Genomic DNA, 17,107 nt, shown 5'->3' with positions numbered 1-17,107 from the left:
ACAAACACCATTTCTTCAGTATCATTGATTCATTTATGCATGGATCTCCATTGAATATTACTATTTTGTTACAAATAAATAATTTCCAAAGTTTTGTTTTCAACTTTATTAAATATTATTAACGCTTTTATACTATAATAGTTCTAGGAAAGGCATAGTACAGCGTTAACAGTTACTATTAAGGCTTAAATAGTGCTAAAATATTGTAAACATTGTTTAATCGAATCTTGTTTTGCAAATTGTTTTAAATCTGTTAATGGTACACGTAAAAGATGATTGTGAACCTCAGAAGAAACCGCATCACGTAACTAATGCCCCAGTACCGGTGGTCAGTGAGTGGCGCACTGTAGAGTGTAGCACGGTCGGGGCTCGCGTGGCTGGCACTGCGGCATTGGCCGCGTGGTGCTGGGCCGAGTGGGCCATACAGTGGATGACGCATGGCTGGTTGCAGGCTCGAAGGGCTGGCACATGCGGCTGACGTTCGAGCGCGTGGCGGGCGCGCTCAACCTGCACCGCTGCAAGCTGTGCGGCAAGGTGGTGACGCACATCCGCAACCACTACCACGTGCACTTCCCGGGCCGCTTCGAGTGCCCGCTGTGCCGCGCCACGTACACGCGCTCCGACAACCTGCGCACGCACTGCAAGTTCAAGCACCCCGCGTACAACCCCGACACGCGCAAGTTCGAGGCGCCCGCGCCGCCCGCGCCCGCGCCCGCGCACGCGCCGCTCTACGCCAACCCGCTGGACGCGGGCTTCGACTGATTGTCCATGTACTGGCTCGGCCTCGACGCTCTGTGAGCGCTAGCCCTCGCCAGCCCAGACTATGTCGTTGTTCATGTGTCAAAATTTTAACGGACCGTCTCGCGTCGAAACCGCTTCCTATTTAGGATTAAGCTGAAGTGCTATTACTTAAACGGGCCTTTCTTAATGTAGCCCGCACACGGCGGGCGACTCGTTTTAGTATCGTCTCGGTTGTGCGTTTGACTTGCCCCAGTGTGATCTTGTATAAGATTCCTCGTCTGGAATATACCTATGTCGATGTTACTGAAATAATGACTCGAAACGTATGTAGTAGGTAAGCAAATTTTTTTCTATACCAATCGCTATACGGGAACGGGCAAAAGCAATAATATGATGTTAATTTTACTATTACCATATTATTTTTTATATTGTATCGATAGGAACCTTAAGATATTAAGAATATACATTATATCGAGTAGCGGTGCGACCGCGAAGTGATGCTGGCTATTAGCGGTGGCCCAGATACGGGCCAACAGTTTCTTGTTATATTTATTCATTAGATAGGAAATTATGAGTTTCCTGTAGCTAATTATATTTATGTTATTGAATCCTGTGGGTGGTATGGAACGACATCAGAAGGATATTTGGGGACTGGCAAGAGATTGTGATTAGTCGTTGGTCAACGACGTATAAATATTGACTGAATCTCAGTGTAGATGCATTTGTAACTCTATGAGGCCTTTGCAAGATGGATAATTATTAAGGATTTGTGATGTATTAAAGGATAGCGCCTAAGGAAACATACGAAAAGATTTTTATACTAGACTAGTTGATCTATTTACGGAGATTGTTTTTTTATACTTAGATATATTCTATTGTCTGATTTAATATACTTTTATATTTATATAACTGCATATATAATATGATTTATTAGTGTTGTTTGTTTTTAATCGATTCATCATATAGTAACATTGATTTCGTTTATATTGTGTTGACGGTTAAAAGTAATCGAGTTGAGATGTTAACATGTTTTATTATTTTATCGTTGGTAGGTGTTTAGTTTGTGGTACCGGGCCCGAGCCGTGCCGGCCGGCCGTCGCCCACTCGTGTGATCGGTGCTTGGGGTCAAAGACCTCTTTCAATCAATTAATATAAGTTAGGATGGAACGTTTGGAGGTTGCGCATTTAGTAACTAATATTGGCATTCTACGATTGGGACTAACCTAGCGTTTATTATGTATGTATTTTTCAATTAAGATTTAAGATTGTTACATTTTTAGCTAAACACTTTAGAGTGGTACGGTAACTGAAATGTGATAAAAAGGAATGGTGCTAGAACCAAGAGTGTTAACACGCTACGATTCGACTCCTATTATAATATTATTAATGATTAGTTACTTTGCATTAAATGTAAGGCATCTAGCATCCAGTTGAGGTCGCATCTATCTGGTCAACGGGTAAATAATGCATGGATCGTTACACGCCTAGAGATTACAGTATCACTCGAGATTTTACCTTAATTTTTTCAGAGATCTTCAAGTTTTCTAGTACATAAATATATAATGAGTACCTAATGATAAGACACCATTTACATAATATATGAATCTGATCCTTGCCTACCAAATATAAAACGTTCATTGATGGAGTTAGGAATTTATCACATCCGAATAGTGAATCCATGATCGTTTCCCATAACTTTAGTTGTGGCGTTAGTGCTGTTGTGCTGTTTAGTAGCTGTGAACATGCAATTCCACTTGTGCAATTTTTTGAAAATAGTCATAACTTATAGCTAGATTATACAATTGACTATTGAATATAGGGGCCCACTCGATATGTATATGTAAGCACGAAGCTCATGCGTCCCTGTATATAATTATGATGAAGTCACCAAACATTTCTTCCATAAAGATTTTATATTTACTTTAAGGATATCAAAGATTTTTATACCTACTGTTCATAGTTATGTGGGCGCTTATTATTTGATAGCATTTCATACTCAGTGCAATATTACTAGTTATTTAATTACGTAACCAAACTAAATGATATTTTAAAAGTATATAATAAATATCATTCAAGAGAGTAACTACCTATTTGTATTTACATAAGTGACTACTCCTAATTTCTATTTCTACTTAGTGAATCGCAGTTTGGGTTACGGTGATGTACAGGTTTTATAGCTGGTAATATTATTAATTAGCTTGTTTACCTCTGCCAATCGTAATAGATGTGTACTATTTAATAATTTATTGTCGCGCAAGTTAATGTCTATTGTTGAGATAGATCATAGCTATCCGTTACGGGTCCCATTGCCCAGCGAGTCGATGATCGTGCTGATCTCCCAATCTGCCCACGCGTTAAACGCTTCATCTAATCGTGAATGCATTTTTATATTACTATCACTCGAGACCAATTTTTAATATTGAATTTGCTATAGCAAATTGATTGATTAGTAACATAGAATATTATTTTAGATATTTTAGGTTAGGATACTATGATAGTGTCTGGCCAGAATATTTTGGAGAATCACACCGTTTGGCTCAGAAAATATCTACCTTTGATCTCTTTTCAGCTTTCAAAAAGTATGCAACTTAATAATTGTAATGGTGACCACATTCGGACTTAATGAAAGCTAACTTTATGCCATATGGAATTTTATACATAAGGTTAACGAATTACTAAATTTAGTCTTATGAAATTGAGGTCTTGTAGACCTAGTCACTTATTTGGCCAATCTATTGAATATTCCAATTTATTGTATATTAAAATTTACATTTGTATCACAAGGATGTGATTATCATTTGAATCAATGGAGTGCAGGATGAGCTCTAACGTTATTTTCAGGATAGCAATGGTCTAGTTATGTTTATTTTGTTTCTTCTTTATAACATTAGCAAATTTGTTATAGTGTCGTATATCACAATAGTGTAATACTAATAGGGAGGGGTGTCAAATCGTGTACCTCACAGCTGACGAATGATCTTGTTATATATTATTACATGAAATTTTATGAACGATTTGTTGTTTATGAATATTTTGTTTGATGTCTTGGTTTGATGCCTCCGTTAAAAGTTTTTAATTTAAATAATTTTGTTTTATGCAAGCAGTTAATGCAATTTTTTTTTCACATTGTTTGATGTTATGTAATGCAATTTTAACATGTTGCAAACTCCTGCATTTATCTGTTGTATTTATTACTAATTTTTACATTAAATTGTGGTATGTTACAAATCCGTGTAGTTTCAGTTGTGCGTTTCACATGCTCCACACCCACCTGCAAAATACAAATTAACTGTGCAACTTATTAAGGCTCGACCAGATTTACACTTTGTAAACGAGCAGCCTTGTCACGAAGAGATGACAGCGTAGAGCCAAAGGGGCAGTCGACGGCGGAGTGTCGCATGTCGGGGTTGTGGGCGTGTCGGGGGTCCTGTAGCGGGTTGTTGTTGCAGAGCGCGCGGCGGGCGGCGCGGGCGCGGCGCCGTACTCGTACCACTCCATGTTCGTGGCCGTGGCCGACAGCGCGGCGCTGTGGCGCTGCAAGTCGTGCGGCAAGGAGGTGTCCAACCGCTGGCACCACTTCCACTCGCACACGGCGCAGCGCTCGCCGTGCCCGTACTGCCCGGCCACGTACAGCCGCATCGACACGCTGCGCTCGCACCTGCGCCACAAGCACGCCGCGCTGCTGCTCAAGCACTAGGCGCGCCGGCGACGCCGCACAGACGCCCCCCGACCCCTGCGACGCTCCTACCATCTGAGCTCGATATCTTTGTTTCTCGTTTAATGTGACTAGATTTTAATTACATTGACGTGCTTCGTGCATGATTTGGAAGGTAATTATTATATTGAATGTGTTACGACGCACGTTTTCCACAAAATATGCTTGTCCCGACTCTGGATAATGTATTTCTAAACGCATCCATGACACAGGACAAAAATCCTATTGAAACGATAATGTCGTGATGAATTAAATATATCTGACTATACAGTTGTACATAACAAGCTTACTTTAATATTTGGAGAGGGTACGTTTCGCAAATAACACCCAGCTATGCGAATATAACATAGTATTACCTTACAAAGGCCCCCAAGCAAACACTGAAAGCCTTGTGTCTGAAAACCTAGTCCATGAAAAAACGTTTACCACCTAATTGTAATAACAATAGGTCTGCCAAAATGGCAGTTATGCACTGTTTCTATATAATGCTAACAGAATCGTAAAGACCTTCACATAGCTCTGCATCATTTCTTTTGTTTAAATTACACGTGCTATTTTTAAAGCAAACTTGTGAAAATGTGTTTTTTTTTTCTATTGTTCCAGGCACACCAGACGATACTCTCCGCATGTTCCCCATATTTTGAAAGCATATTCCTACAGAACTCTCATCCACATCCGATAATATTCCTCAAAGATGTACGATTCTCAGAAATGAAATCTCTTTTGGATTTCATGTACAAGGTATTAAGATACACTGAAATAAAATGAGCCTATGTTTAAGTGTTAGATTATGTTATATTTTTAAATAATTTTGTTATTCCAGGGTGAAGTGAATGTTGGCCAAAATATGCTACCGATGTTCCTAAAAACAGCTGAAAGTTTACAAGTTAGAGGTTTGACCGAAAATAATACATTGAATCCAAAGGTAAGTCTAAACTCACACTAAATTATTAGTTAAGCAAAATTACGTAAATAATTTATTTTTTTAATATTTTACATAATTATGTATGTTCCATGCCATTATCCGATTATAATATCGATAGATATGCTAACTTTACCCAGTGTATACTAATTCTAATATATTCAATAACAACATCTACTAGATTTCAAATCTCCATTTCGGACCTTTTTTTTTCGAAAATAAGAACAATTTTAATCAGAATTTTATAGGTTTCCATTTTTACTTAAAAGTCTCATGCGTGTTGAATATACGTTTTATTAGTTATCGCTTGTTAGCCTTGAATTTTTGGTAGAACGACAGCTTAACACTAAAGTTACATAGACATCGAATTTAGAAATGATAATTTTTGCACTATTAAGTCTAAAGTAGTGATAAACAACGCTCATTTCCTGCAGTCTAGAATTAAAGTATAGCTAGAATGTTGTAGGTGAATTTAAAAGATAGTCCTAATTTAAAATTAACGCGATGACGTCACGAAACCGTTATGCCCAACGATATAAAAAAGATATGCATCCATAAACGCATCAACTCGATAAAAACCGTTGGATTATGGACGCCAATGTGAGAGTTAGGTTTATAGGATTCAATTCGTGCAGAATACGAAATCGTATAATTTACTGTAATCTTAGAAATTAATCTTATGTATATTTTTGTTGGGCAAAGATTTCGTTTTTATTTTATTTTCTGTTTAATGGCTACAAGATATTCTTTAAGAATATGGTTGTATCAGAACATGTTTTTAATCATTTTTGTTAGATATGTTATGTAAGAGTGGTATTTGTGTATTCTCAGTCGGAGGATCGGTCGACTCCGTCAGTGAGTGCGGAGAACCTTTCCCGTTCGGAGTCCTTCGCCACGCCCCCGGCCGCGCACTGCGCGCCGCCGGCTCCCCACACCCCCCTGTCGGCCGCGCCCCCCGCGCACCCGGCTCACCCCTCGCATGCAATCCCTCCGGAGAAGAGACGCAGAAAGAACTCCACGGTACCACGAGACGACGTCGACCATTCTTACAGGCACTACGAGGTAAGGAAGACAAATAAAAGATTTCTATAGCGAATGATGCGCTTAAGTATCTGTTTAAATTACCTATATAATTTATTTTACAGGGATCAACGGTGAGTTTTAAAGTACTGCTAAACATGTTATTTGTTAATTTAAATTTTTTAACAGAATTTATAGGTGTTTTGATTCATAAGTATTGGTTAAGTCGATATTAACAGTAATGCTGTACAGGGGCATGTGAAGTCGGCGAAGTGCGGGTCTACGGGGTCGGGGTCGGAGCCGTCGACGCCGCCCCCGGCGCACACGCCGGCGCGGTCGGTGGCGCGGTCGCCGGCGCACACGCCGCACGTGAAGCAGGAGCCGGAGTCCCCGTACCCGCCGCACGCGCCGCTGGCCCCGCACGCGCCCGCCCTCCACCCGCCGCCCCCTTTCGACCAGACGCACCTCCAGGTAAACACATCATCCTGTCAAATCTCAACATCAGAAAAAACTTAATATATTTTTTTATCAACCAACTTCCCAAGAAGGAGGAGGTTTTCATCTTGGTTTAACTAGTCAAAATTAGAAATTATCTTCCCATTCTTACCGAGGATGATCTTTTTCTTCTGTTATCTTAGTTATTTTCTAACGATCCGCGGATCTGTGTCAACAGGAAGGAAGGGATCTGCCTAAATAAAAGATAATATCACAAGTTGTAAAGCAGAGCCTTTCCTTCTTTGTTGGCAGAGTTCAGGCTGGACTTGCATGGCTGTCCCGGAAGAATCTAACCACCAGTATTTGGACCTAAGCATTAAACGGCCCGATAGCAACATACTCGCCTCAATTCTCGCCCTCCCGCCCCAACAGATTACTACACCTTCGAAATCATCGCGACAATCTCCTGTAAATTCTAAAAAAACCGGGAAATTCCGATTAAGTTGGCTAACTCTGTACCCATGGCTGCAATATGATAAATTTCAAAACATTATGTATTGTACTTACTGTAGGAGATGGTCACACGAGCTGACTGTCAATAGAACTTCCTTTGTTGAAGGCAACTCTAACTTTAGACTAGAAATAGTGAATCACCACGACAAATGCAAAGCTCACAAATTTTGTCGAGATCGTGAACATTCTACTAACACAAATATACCTCCTAGAAGAGAAACGCCAGATCAATAGTTAGGTATAAAAAACACGCTAGTACATATTGGCAAAAGTTCAATGGTGCTAGTGCTAGTTGGATATGTAATCGTTTAAAATTTGAAGAAATGCAAAAGTAGATAATAGCACATTGGTCAATTAATACACTTCAGTTGTCATAATACTATTCCAGCATAAAGTTAATTTTATTAACTATTACTAAAATTACTAAATGATGTAAATGGTAGTATTATCAAAACTTTGGCATAAAAGACTGATTAAACTTAATCTTACCAGTTAAACTGACCAGTCTTAAAATAGTTAAAATATTGTGATGAAGAAACATGCATTTTCAATATGTATCCACATCTTGAATTCACTTCCATTATTATATTGTTGATATAAATTATAATGCTTGTCATTAATTCTCTGTAATTTTTATTTGTTAAAATAATGTGTCAGACACAAACTTTATTATTAAAATGAAAAAATTCAATATTGTTTTATTATTTATACATATTTTTTCGCTACCTGGGTGACCTTATTATCTTGCAAACTTATAATTCTCAATAACTGAAAATGTTTCCTCATTTGAAGGAAAACATTTAAGTATAGCAAAAATAATGTTTTAAATAATTGTTATTGTTAGCAAAGTTACTTTTTTTTTATAAAGTGCATGCTGATTTTCCAGAGTATGGGAGTAACGGAAATGGCATCGATACTGACCCAGCAAAGCCTTGGCAACGAGTGTAACGACAATGAGCCCATGTTACAACCACACCCAGACCAGACAGACACCATCGATGGTGAGTTCTTTTTTCCTGTACAATTACCACTAACAGAATTATGAACCAAATTCAGTTTTACAACAGAGTATACTTACTCAAATATATTTCAACTACTAGTAAACTTATTCACGTTCTTAATTTTGTTGGTGGTCATTAATTTACAATGTTTGTCAGTTGTTAATTTCAAAAGCAATATGTATTACAAATCAATTTTTTTATGAATTTTTGAAAATGAGTTGTTTTTTTAATTATTTGGCATAACAACTGACAGACACTCAATGTTGCCTGTGTTTAGATGTTTGATGCTTTAACTTTTATTTTACCCATTTATTTCGCTTGTTATAAATGAATCAGAGATATTAATCCATTTTAAACCTGGGTTGGGATCTCTGCACTAGAGACCACTAATAATGCATGCTAACAACACCCTGCAGCATGTCACTCATTGTTGCTTACCATTCCATTGTCAATTAGCACTAACCATAGACGCTTTAATATTCTTTTAACTTAGTATGGTACGCTTTTAGACTTTTCGTTTTTACTTTGAAGAATACGGTGTCATAAGATTTCTGTTTTATAAAGATTTGGCGCCCCCGAGGGTTATAGGTCGTGCAATATTGACACTATTTCAATATCTAGTTAAGGCTCAAAATTAAGATGATTATAGTAAAAATATGTATAATTATTTATAATATTAGTATAAGCAAATTATATTTGGTGCTATCTAAAGGGAAAATATAATTACAATTACGAGTTAGGAATGCATGTAAGAATTTTTAAATGGAATTATTATCCAACGGTAATGGAAAGAGTGTTTTTGCTTTACGAAGTCTCGTGTCAGTGAAGAACTTAAGCATGCCTTCTTAATTATATCCGAAGTGAAAATCTTACGTATCTTACAGGTGAAAATTGTGGCGTTGACGAAAATAAAAAGCCATGGGAACCATTTACAAATAAATTAGCCAGTGTTGAAAATATTGTCAAATCATTCGGTTTGGCATTGACCAACAGACCTTTAAGTGTTCCCGAGTCATGTAACATTTGCGGGAAACTAGTAAATAATCTTAAAAAACATATGAAGTCACACAATCCCGAGCAGCACAAGTGTCCCATGTGTCCTATAACGCTCACGCGAGCCGATAACCTTAAGAGACACCTTCGCATGAAGCATTGTTCTATATTAAAGTCTAATAATCTGTCTAATATACAGAAGAAATGCGAACTAAGTTAAACCTTCTTAATTTAGGTAGTCAACTAAGAGTCAATGAATCTCATTGCTTACTTACGTCATATAGTATTAGTACTTATGTATTGCGGTCTAACGAGTGGATGGGTAGCTAACATTTTGTGATCACAGTGTATCTGTAACACACACTCAGGGCTTAACAATTAATTGTTAACTTACCTATCTTGCCTATTACCTTACTAATAAACTACAATTTTAACACAATGCGCTTAATTGACATTTTGTAACTAGATTAAGGTGTGGTGTGATTTTTTTAAGTTCATTGTTTTCACGTTGTTCAATTTAAGTTCATTATTTTAACATTGTTCGAAAATATTTTTATTTCAATCATACTAGTTATCTTATGAAGTTGTATTACCTTAAAGTATTATTTTGAGACAAATACATTTATTGGATGTGAAAAGTTCAATATAAAATTAAAACTGCTATTAGCATAAATCAATAACCAAATTAATGAAATATTTTGTCAAAGTGCTGAACTGAATGCAAGAAAATTGCAAAATTTTTCTTAAATTTTACGACGCAGTATCATTGGATATTATTTTTCTTTGCTCCTTTAATAACCCGGATTTTATGTATTGTGATAAAGTAGCATTGTGCTCAAACAACCTCATGTGTTAACAATGTATGTCTTTTTATTTATTTCAGTAATTTTATAATATTAGTACCAAAGTGGCTTTGCTGTCGACGAGAATAAGGTTTTATGTAATTGATATTCTCAACTCAAATGATCAGCTTCTTTCAATAACTTTCTTACACGAAATCTAAAGGTGTGTCCGCATCTGACGAACGTACCGTTCGCGTGCGTCTGGCGGGCCGCGCGGTTGTACTTTTCAATCACCGACCGCGATTGGAGCATTCTCTAGATGTAGATGCACCATACGATAATATTTTTCGTAGTTGTCACATTATAAATAAATGGGAATATAAAATAATAATACAATTTTAAAGATATAGTAAAAATACACACAATTAGTGCCTTAGTTTTGTGGTCTCGGTCATAAAAATAATAATAATAAAAGATTGCAGATCAATTGAGGTGCCTTATAAATCAATTTCGATAAAAAGTTTGTAGCTACAAACTTATTATGATCTCTTGTTGTTCCTTGTAGTATTATGAAACGACATCAGCTACAATTTTATCGCTGACGTCCAAGACTGACTTTTATGTGATTTAGGAACATACCTCTTAATTTTAATTTATTTCCCATTGACTTCGATAAAATTCGTATGTAAGTCTATCGTTATTGTGTGTTTGTTGCAAATATATTTCTTTATTTATACCACTTTTCTTTTCATTTCATCCTCTATCCATGCTTTCTTTATATATAGCAGACCTATTTCTCTCTATAAATCGCCTTCTGCATTACAGGCTTGGTGACAGTAATTAACAAATTTTCATGCAAATGTAACACTGACAATAACAAACACCATTTCTTCAGTATCATTGATTCATTTATGCATGGATCTCCATTGAATATTACTATTTTGTTACAAATAAATAATTTCCAAAGTTTTGTTTTCAACTTTATTAAATATTATTAACGCTTTTATACTATAATAGTTCTAGGAAAGGCATAGTACAGCGTTAACAGTTACTATTAAGGCTTAAATAGTGCTAAAATATTGTAAACATTGTTTAATCGAATCTTGTTTTGCAAATTGTTTTAAATCTGTTAATGGTACACGTAAAAGATGATTGTGAACCTCAGAAGAAACCGCATCACGTAACTAATGCCCCAGTACCGGTGGTCAGTGAGTGGCGCACTGTAGAGTGTAGCACGGTCGGGGCTCGCGTGGCTGGCACTGCGGCATTGGCCGCGTGGTGCTGGGCCGAGTGGGCCATACAGTGGATGACGCATGGCTGGTTGCAGGCTCGAAGGGCTGGCACATGCGGCTGACGTTCGAGCGCGTGGCGGGCGCGCTCAACCTGCACCGCTGCAAGCTGTGCGGCAAGGTGGTGACGCACATCCGCAACCACTACCACGTGCACTTCCCGGGCCGCTTCGAGTGCCCGCTGTGCCGCGCCACGTACACGCGCTCCGACAACCTGCGCACGCACTGCAAGTTCAAGCACCCCGCGTACAACCCCGACACGCGCAAGTTCGAGGCGCCCGCGCCGCCCGCGCCCGCGCCCGCGCACGCGCCGCTCTACGCCAACCCGCTGGACGCGGGCTTCGACTGATTGTCCATGTACTGGCTCGGCCTCGACGCTCTGTGAGCGCTAGCCCTCGCCAGCCCAGACTATGTCGTTGTTCATGTGTCAAAATTTTAACGGACCGTCTCGCGTCGAAACCGCTTCCTATTTAGGATTAAGCTGAAGTGCTATTACTTAAACGGGCCTTTCTTAATGTAGCCCGCACACGGCGGGCGACTCGTTTTAGTATCGTCTCGGTTGTGCGTTTGACTTGCCCCAGTGTGATCTTGTATAAGATTCCTCGTCTGGAATATACCTATGTCGATGTTACTGAAATAATGACTCGAAACGTATGTAGTAGGTAAGCAAATTTTTTTCTATACCAATCGCTATACGGGAACGGGCAAAAGCAATAATATGATGTTAATTTTACTATTACCATATTATTTTTTATATTGTATCGATAGGAACCTTAAGATATTAAGAATATACATTATATCGAGTAGCGGTGCGACCGCGAAGTGATGCTGGCTATTAGCGGTGGCCCAGATACGGGCCAACAGTTTCTTGTTATATTTATTCATTAGATAGGAAATTATGAGTTTCCTGTAGCTAATTATATTTATGTTATTGAATCCTGTGGGTGGTATGGAACGACATCAGAAGGATATTTGGGGACTGGCAAGAGATTGTGATTAGTCGTTGGTCAACGACGTATAAATATTGACTGAATCTCAGTGTAGATGCATTTGTAACTCTATGAGGCCTTTGCAAGATGGATAATTATTAAGGATTTGTGATGTATTAAAGGATAGCGCCTAAGGAAACATACGAAAAGATTTTTATACTAGACTAGTTGATCTATTTACGGAGATTGTTTTTTTATACTTAGATATATTCTATTGTCTGATTTAATATACTTTTATATTTATATAACTGCATATATAATATGATTTATTAGTGTTGTTTGTTTTTAATCGATTCATCATATAGTAACATTGATTTCGTTTATATTGTGTTGACGGTTAAAAGTAATCGAGTTGAGATGTTAACATGTTTTATTATTTTATCGTTGGTAGGTGTTTAGTTTGTGGTACCGGGCCCGAGCCGTGCCGGCCGGCCGTCGCCCACTCGTGTGATCGGTGCTTGGGGTCAAAGACCTCTTTCAATCAATTAATATAAGTTAGGATGGAACGTTTGGAGGTTGCGCATTTAGTAACTAATATTGGCATTCTACGATTGGGACTAACCTAGCGTTTATTATGTATGTATTTTTCAATTAAGATTTAAGATTGTTACATTTTTAGCTAAACACTTTAGAGTGGTACGGTAACTGAAATGTGATAAAAAGGAATGGTGCTAGAACCAAGAGTGTTAACACGCTACGATTCGACTCCTATTATAATATTATTAATGATTAGTTACTTTGCATTAAATGTAAGGCATCTAGCATCCAGTTGAGGTCGCATCTATCTGGTCAACGGGTAAATAATGCATGGATCGTTACACGCCTAGAGATTACAGTATCACTCGAGATTTTACCTTAATTTTTTCAGAGATCTTCAAGTTTTCTAGTACATAAATATATAATGAGTACCTAATGATAAGACACCATTTACATAATATATGAATCTGATCCTTGCCTACCAAATATAAAACGTTCATTGATGGAGTTAGGAATTTATCACATCCGAATAGTGAATCCATGATCGTTTCCCATAACTTTAGTTGTGGCGTTAGTGCTGTTGTGCTGTTTAGTAGCTGTGAACATGCAATTCCACTTGTGCAATTTTTTGAAAATAGTCATAACTTATAGCTAGATTATACAATTGACTATTGAATATAGGGGCCCACTCGATATGTATATGTAAGCACGAAGCTCATGCGTCCCTGTATATAATTATGATGAAGTCACCAAACATTTCTTCCATAAAGATTTTATATTTACTTTAAGGATATCAAAGATTTTTATACCTACTGTTCATAGTTATGTGGGCGCTTATTATTTGATAGCATTTCATACTCAGTGCAATATTACTAGTTATTTAATTACGTAACCAAACTAAATGATATTTTAAAAGTATATAATAAATATCATTCAAGAGAGTAACTACCTATTTGTATTTACATAAGTGACTACTCCTAATTTCTATTTCTACTTAGTGAATCGCAGTTTGGGTTACGGTGATGTACAGGTTTTATAGCTGGTAATATTATTAATTAGCTTGTTTACCTCTGCCAATCGTAATAGATGTGTACTATTTAATAATTTATTGTCGCGCAAGTTAATGTCTATTGTTGAGATAGATCATAGCTATCCGTTACGGGTCCCATTGCCCAGCGAGTCGATGATCGTGCTGATCTCCCAATCTGCCCACGCGTTAAACGCTTCATCTAATCGTGAATGCATTTTTATATTACTATCACTCGAGACCAATTTTTAATATTGAATTTGCTATAGCAAATTGATTGATTAGTAACATAGAATATTATTTTAGATATTTTAGGTTAGGATACTATGATAGTGTCTGGCCAGAATATTTTGGAGAATCACACCGTTTGGCTCAGAAAATATCTACCTTTGATCTCTTTTCAGCTTTCAAAAAGTATGCAACTTAATAATTGTAATGGTGACCACATTCGGACTTAATGAAAGCTAACTTTATGCCATATGGAATTTTATACATAAGGTTAACGAATTACTAAATTTAGTCTTATGAAATTGAGGTCTTGTAGACCTAGTCACTTATTTGGCCAATCTATTGAATATTCCAATTTATTGTATATTAAAATTTACATTTGTATCACAAGGATGTGATTATCATTTGAATCAATGGAGTGCAGGATGAGCTCTAACGTTATTTTCAGGATAGCAATGGTCTAGTTATGTTTATTTTGTTTCTTCTTTATAACATTAGCAAATTTGTTATAGTGTCGTATATCACAATAGTGTAATACTAATAGGGAGGGGGTGTCAAATCGTGTACCTCACAGCTGACGAATGATCTTGTTATATATTATTACATGAAATTTTATGAACGATTTGTTGTTTATGAATATTTTGTTTGATGTCTTGGTTTGATGCCTCCGTTAAAAGTTTTTAATTTAAATAATTTTGTTTTATGCAAGCAGTTAATGCAATTTTTTTTCACATTGTTTGATGTTATGTAATGCAATTTTAACATGTTGCAAACTCCTGCATTTATCTGTTGTATTTATTACTAATTTTTACATTAAATTGTGGTATGTTACAAATCCGTGTAGTTTCAGTTGTGCGTTTCACATGCTCCACACCCACCTGCAAAATACAAACTTAACTGTGCAACTTATTGAGGCTCGACCAGATTTACACTTTGTAAACGAGCAGCCTTGTCACGAAGAGATGACAGCGTAGAGCCAAAGGGGCAGTCGACGGCGGAGTGTCGCATGTCGGGGTTGTGGGCGTGTCGGGGGTCCTGTAGCGGGTTGTTGTTGCAGAGCGCGCGGCGGGCGGCGCGGGCGCGGCGCCGTACTCGTACCACTCCATGTTCGTGGCCGTGGCCGACAGCGCGGCGCTGTGGCGCTGCAAGTCGTGCGGCAAGGAGGTGTCCAACCGCTGGCACCACTTCCACTCGCACACGGCGCAGCGCTCGCCGTGCCCGTACTGCCCGGCCACGTACAGCCGCATCGACACGCTGCGCTCGCACCTGCGCCACAAGCACGCCGCGCTGCTGCTCAAGCACTAGGCGCGCCGGCGACGCCGCACAGACGCCCCCCGACCCCTGCGACGCTCCTACCATCTGAGCTCGATATCTTTGTTTCTCGTTTAATGTGACTAGATTTTAATTACATTGACGTGCTTCGTGCATGATTTGGAAGGTAATTATTATATTGAATGTGTTACGGCGCACGTTTTCGTGCGTTCAATTTAAATTGTTCTGTATGGGTAAGGTATTGAATTTTGTTACAACTTATTTAACTAACAGGGTAAAATTAAACAGTAAGATACCGGAAAGGCTCTTATTGCTATCAAAAGATTTTAGGCTCAGTTTAGTTAGTCAAGGGTTATTGCGTTTTTGAAACTTGAAACAATTGAAGCACTTATGATTTTATTATTAAGTATCGAACACGATCAAGCAAATGCTATTTTGAATAAAACACCCTTCTTTTCAACGATTTGTCGTAGTAGATAAATTCCACACCTTCAATGTAACAACATTAGTGTTTATAGTGCGTAGGTAAGTGTATAAGGTGAAACATATTTATTTGCAAGTAACTATACATAATGGAATGAAGACTGAAAGGTAACAGCTTGTGATTGATTTTAAGATGGAGACGGTAAGGTCTGAGTGTAAATAAATTGTAAATTGGTAAATGTAATCGTCAAAATTATAGGTAGCAAAATATCTTGGAACTTAATGCGTGTTCAAAATTCAAATTAACATTAAAACACGTTCTTATACTTAGTAGTCCTATGTATTATAAATTATATTTTTGTATAAATATTGTCTGCGTTTATCGCATAACATTAATTAAGGGTATTAGATGTTTACTCTCGACTTGCAGACATAGCAAGAATAATCGACATTCCATAATATCTAAGGGAACGAACGATGCGATAATATATTCAAATAATCGAATTGGAACGCATTTGATGACTTGTATCAGATTTTCTGACTTTTGGAATCTGCTGATGATATTAATTATTATCTTATATTGATATGATATAGTACGGAACTGCTTAATCCTTTAAATATAATGATGTAAGTAGATAGTGTCCACGCTAAATGTTGTGACCTTTGGCTCATTTATTAGAAGAAAACTATCCGATGGTTTCTGCAATCGGAAAGCTATTGTAAATGATTTCTCTTTATAGTTAAGTGTCGTACATTGAGACATGTGAATTTAACACGTCGTTTACTTGTGTAAGTAAATATTTAGCTTTTAACGGTCCAATATATATTAGCATTCGTAATATGTGTCATATTGTTGTTCGTTAAGAATGATATTTCATTGAATCTCATCTTTCAGTAATTAATTCATTTTATCAGTATTATATATAACTAATATTCATAGATAGTCATTAATTGATGTCATAAGTCCCAATCTAAGAATGTAGGTTAGTTATTGTAGCATGTGAAGTCATCTGTTATAAGTGCTTGGCTAGTCACACCCACTTTTCTAGTTAATAATTAATTTATTGTTGAAATGTGTTGTTCCTTTTTATTATTGTTTTTATTATACTAGTTTTAAATTTGGCTCGTTCTGATTGTGCAATTTTTTGCCGCTGCCGTAATCAATATAATGTTTTAGGGTTTTACAAGTAAAGTATTTTTGAACTTTACTTGTATGATTATAAAAATATTCACTTATTTAATGCTCTAAATAAAATACATCACTTCAAAATGGTGTTTCT

The 17,107-nt window shown here is 37.3% G+C and overlaps 1 protein-coding gene across 19 annotated transcripts in view; it reads left to right on the top strand.

The window, feature by feature from the left end:
• Positions 1-17,097, top strand: part of LOC118269906 (sex determination protein fruitless) — a 77,190-nt gene extending 60,093 nt beyond the window's left edge. For 2 of the 19 annotated variants that reach the window (XM_050706796.1, XM_050706805.1), the window contains 3 exons: positions 6,651-6,869; positions 8,233-8,347; positions 9,232-10,861. In XM_050706796.1, the coding sequence (XP_050562753.1) occupies positions 6,651-6,869; positions 8,233-8,347; positions 9,232-9,560 (663 nt within the window). In that variant the 3' untranslated portion in view covers positions 9,561-10,861. Of the gene's footprint in view, positions 1-451; positions 3,970-4,190; positions 4,572-5,059; positions 5,198-5,279; positions 5,382-6,209; positions 6,441-6,650; positions 6,870-7,145; positions 8,038-8,232; positions 8,348-9,231; positions 10,862-11,449; positions 14,968-15,189 lie in introns of those variants that run through there. The other 17 variants (XM_050706798.1, XM_050706807.1, XM_050706810.1 and 14 more) reach the window with 16 other exon arrangements.
• Positions 17,098-17,107: the final 10 nt, after the last annotated feature.

This window comes from Spodoptera frugiperda, chromosome 30 (genome assembly GCF_023101765.2).
Source record: "Spodoptera frugiperda isolate SF20-4 chromosome 30, AGI-APGP_CSIRO_Sfru_2.0, whole genome shotgun sequence".
NCBI lineage: Eukaryota > Metazoa > Arthropoda > Insecta > Lepidoptera > Noctuidae > Spodoptera > Spodoptera frugiperda.
The sequence above is the reverse complement of the archived record's forward strand: the minus strand, read 5'-3'. Positions and strand labels throughout refer to the sequence as shown.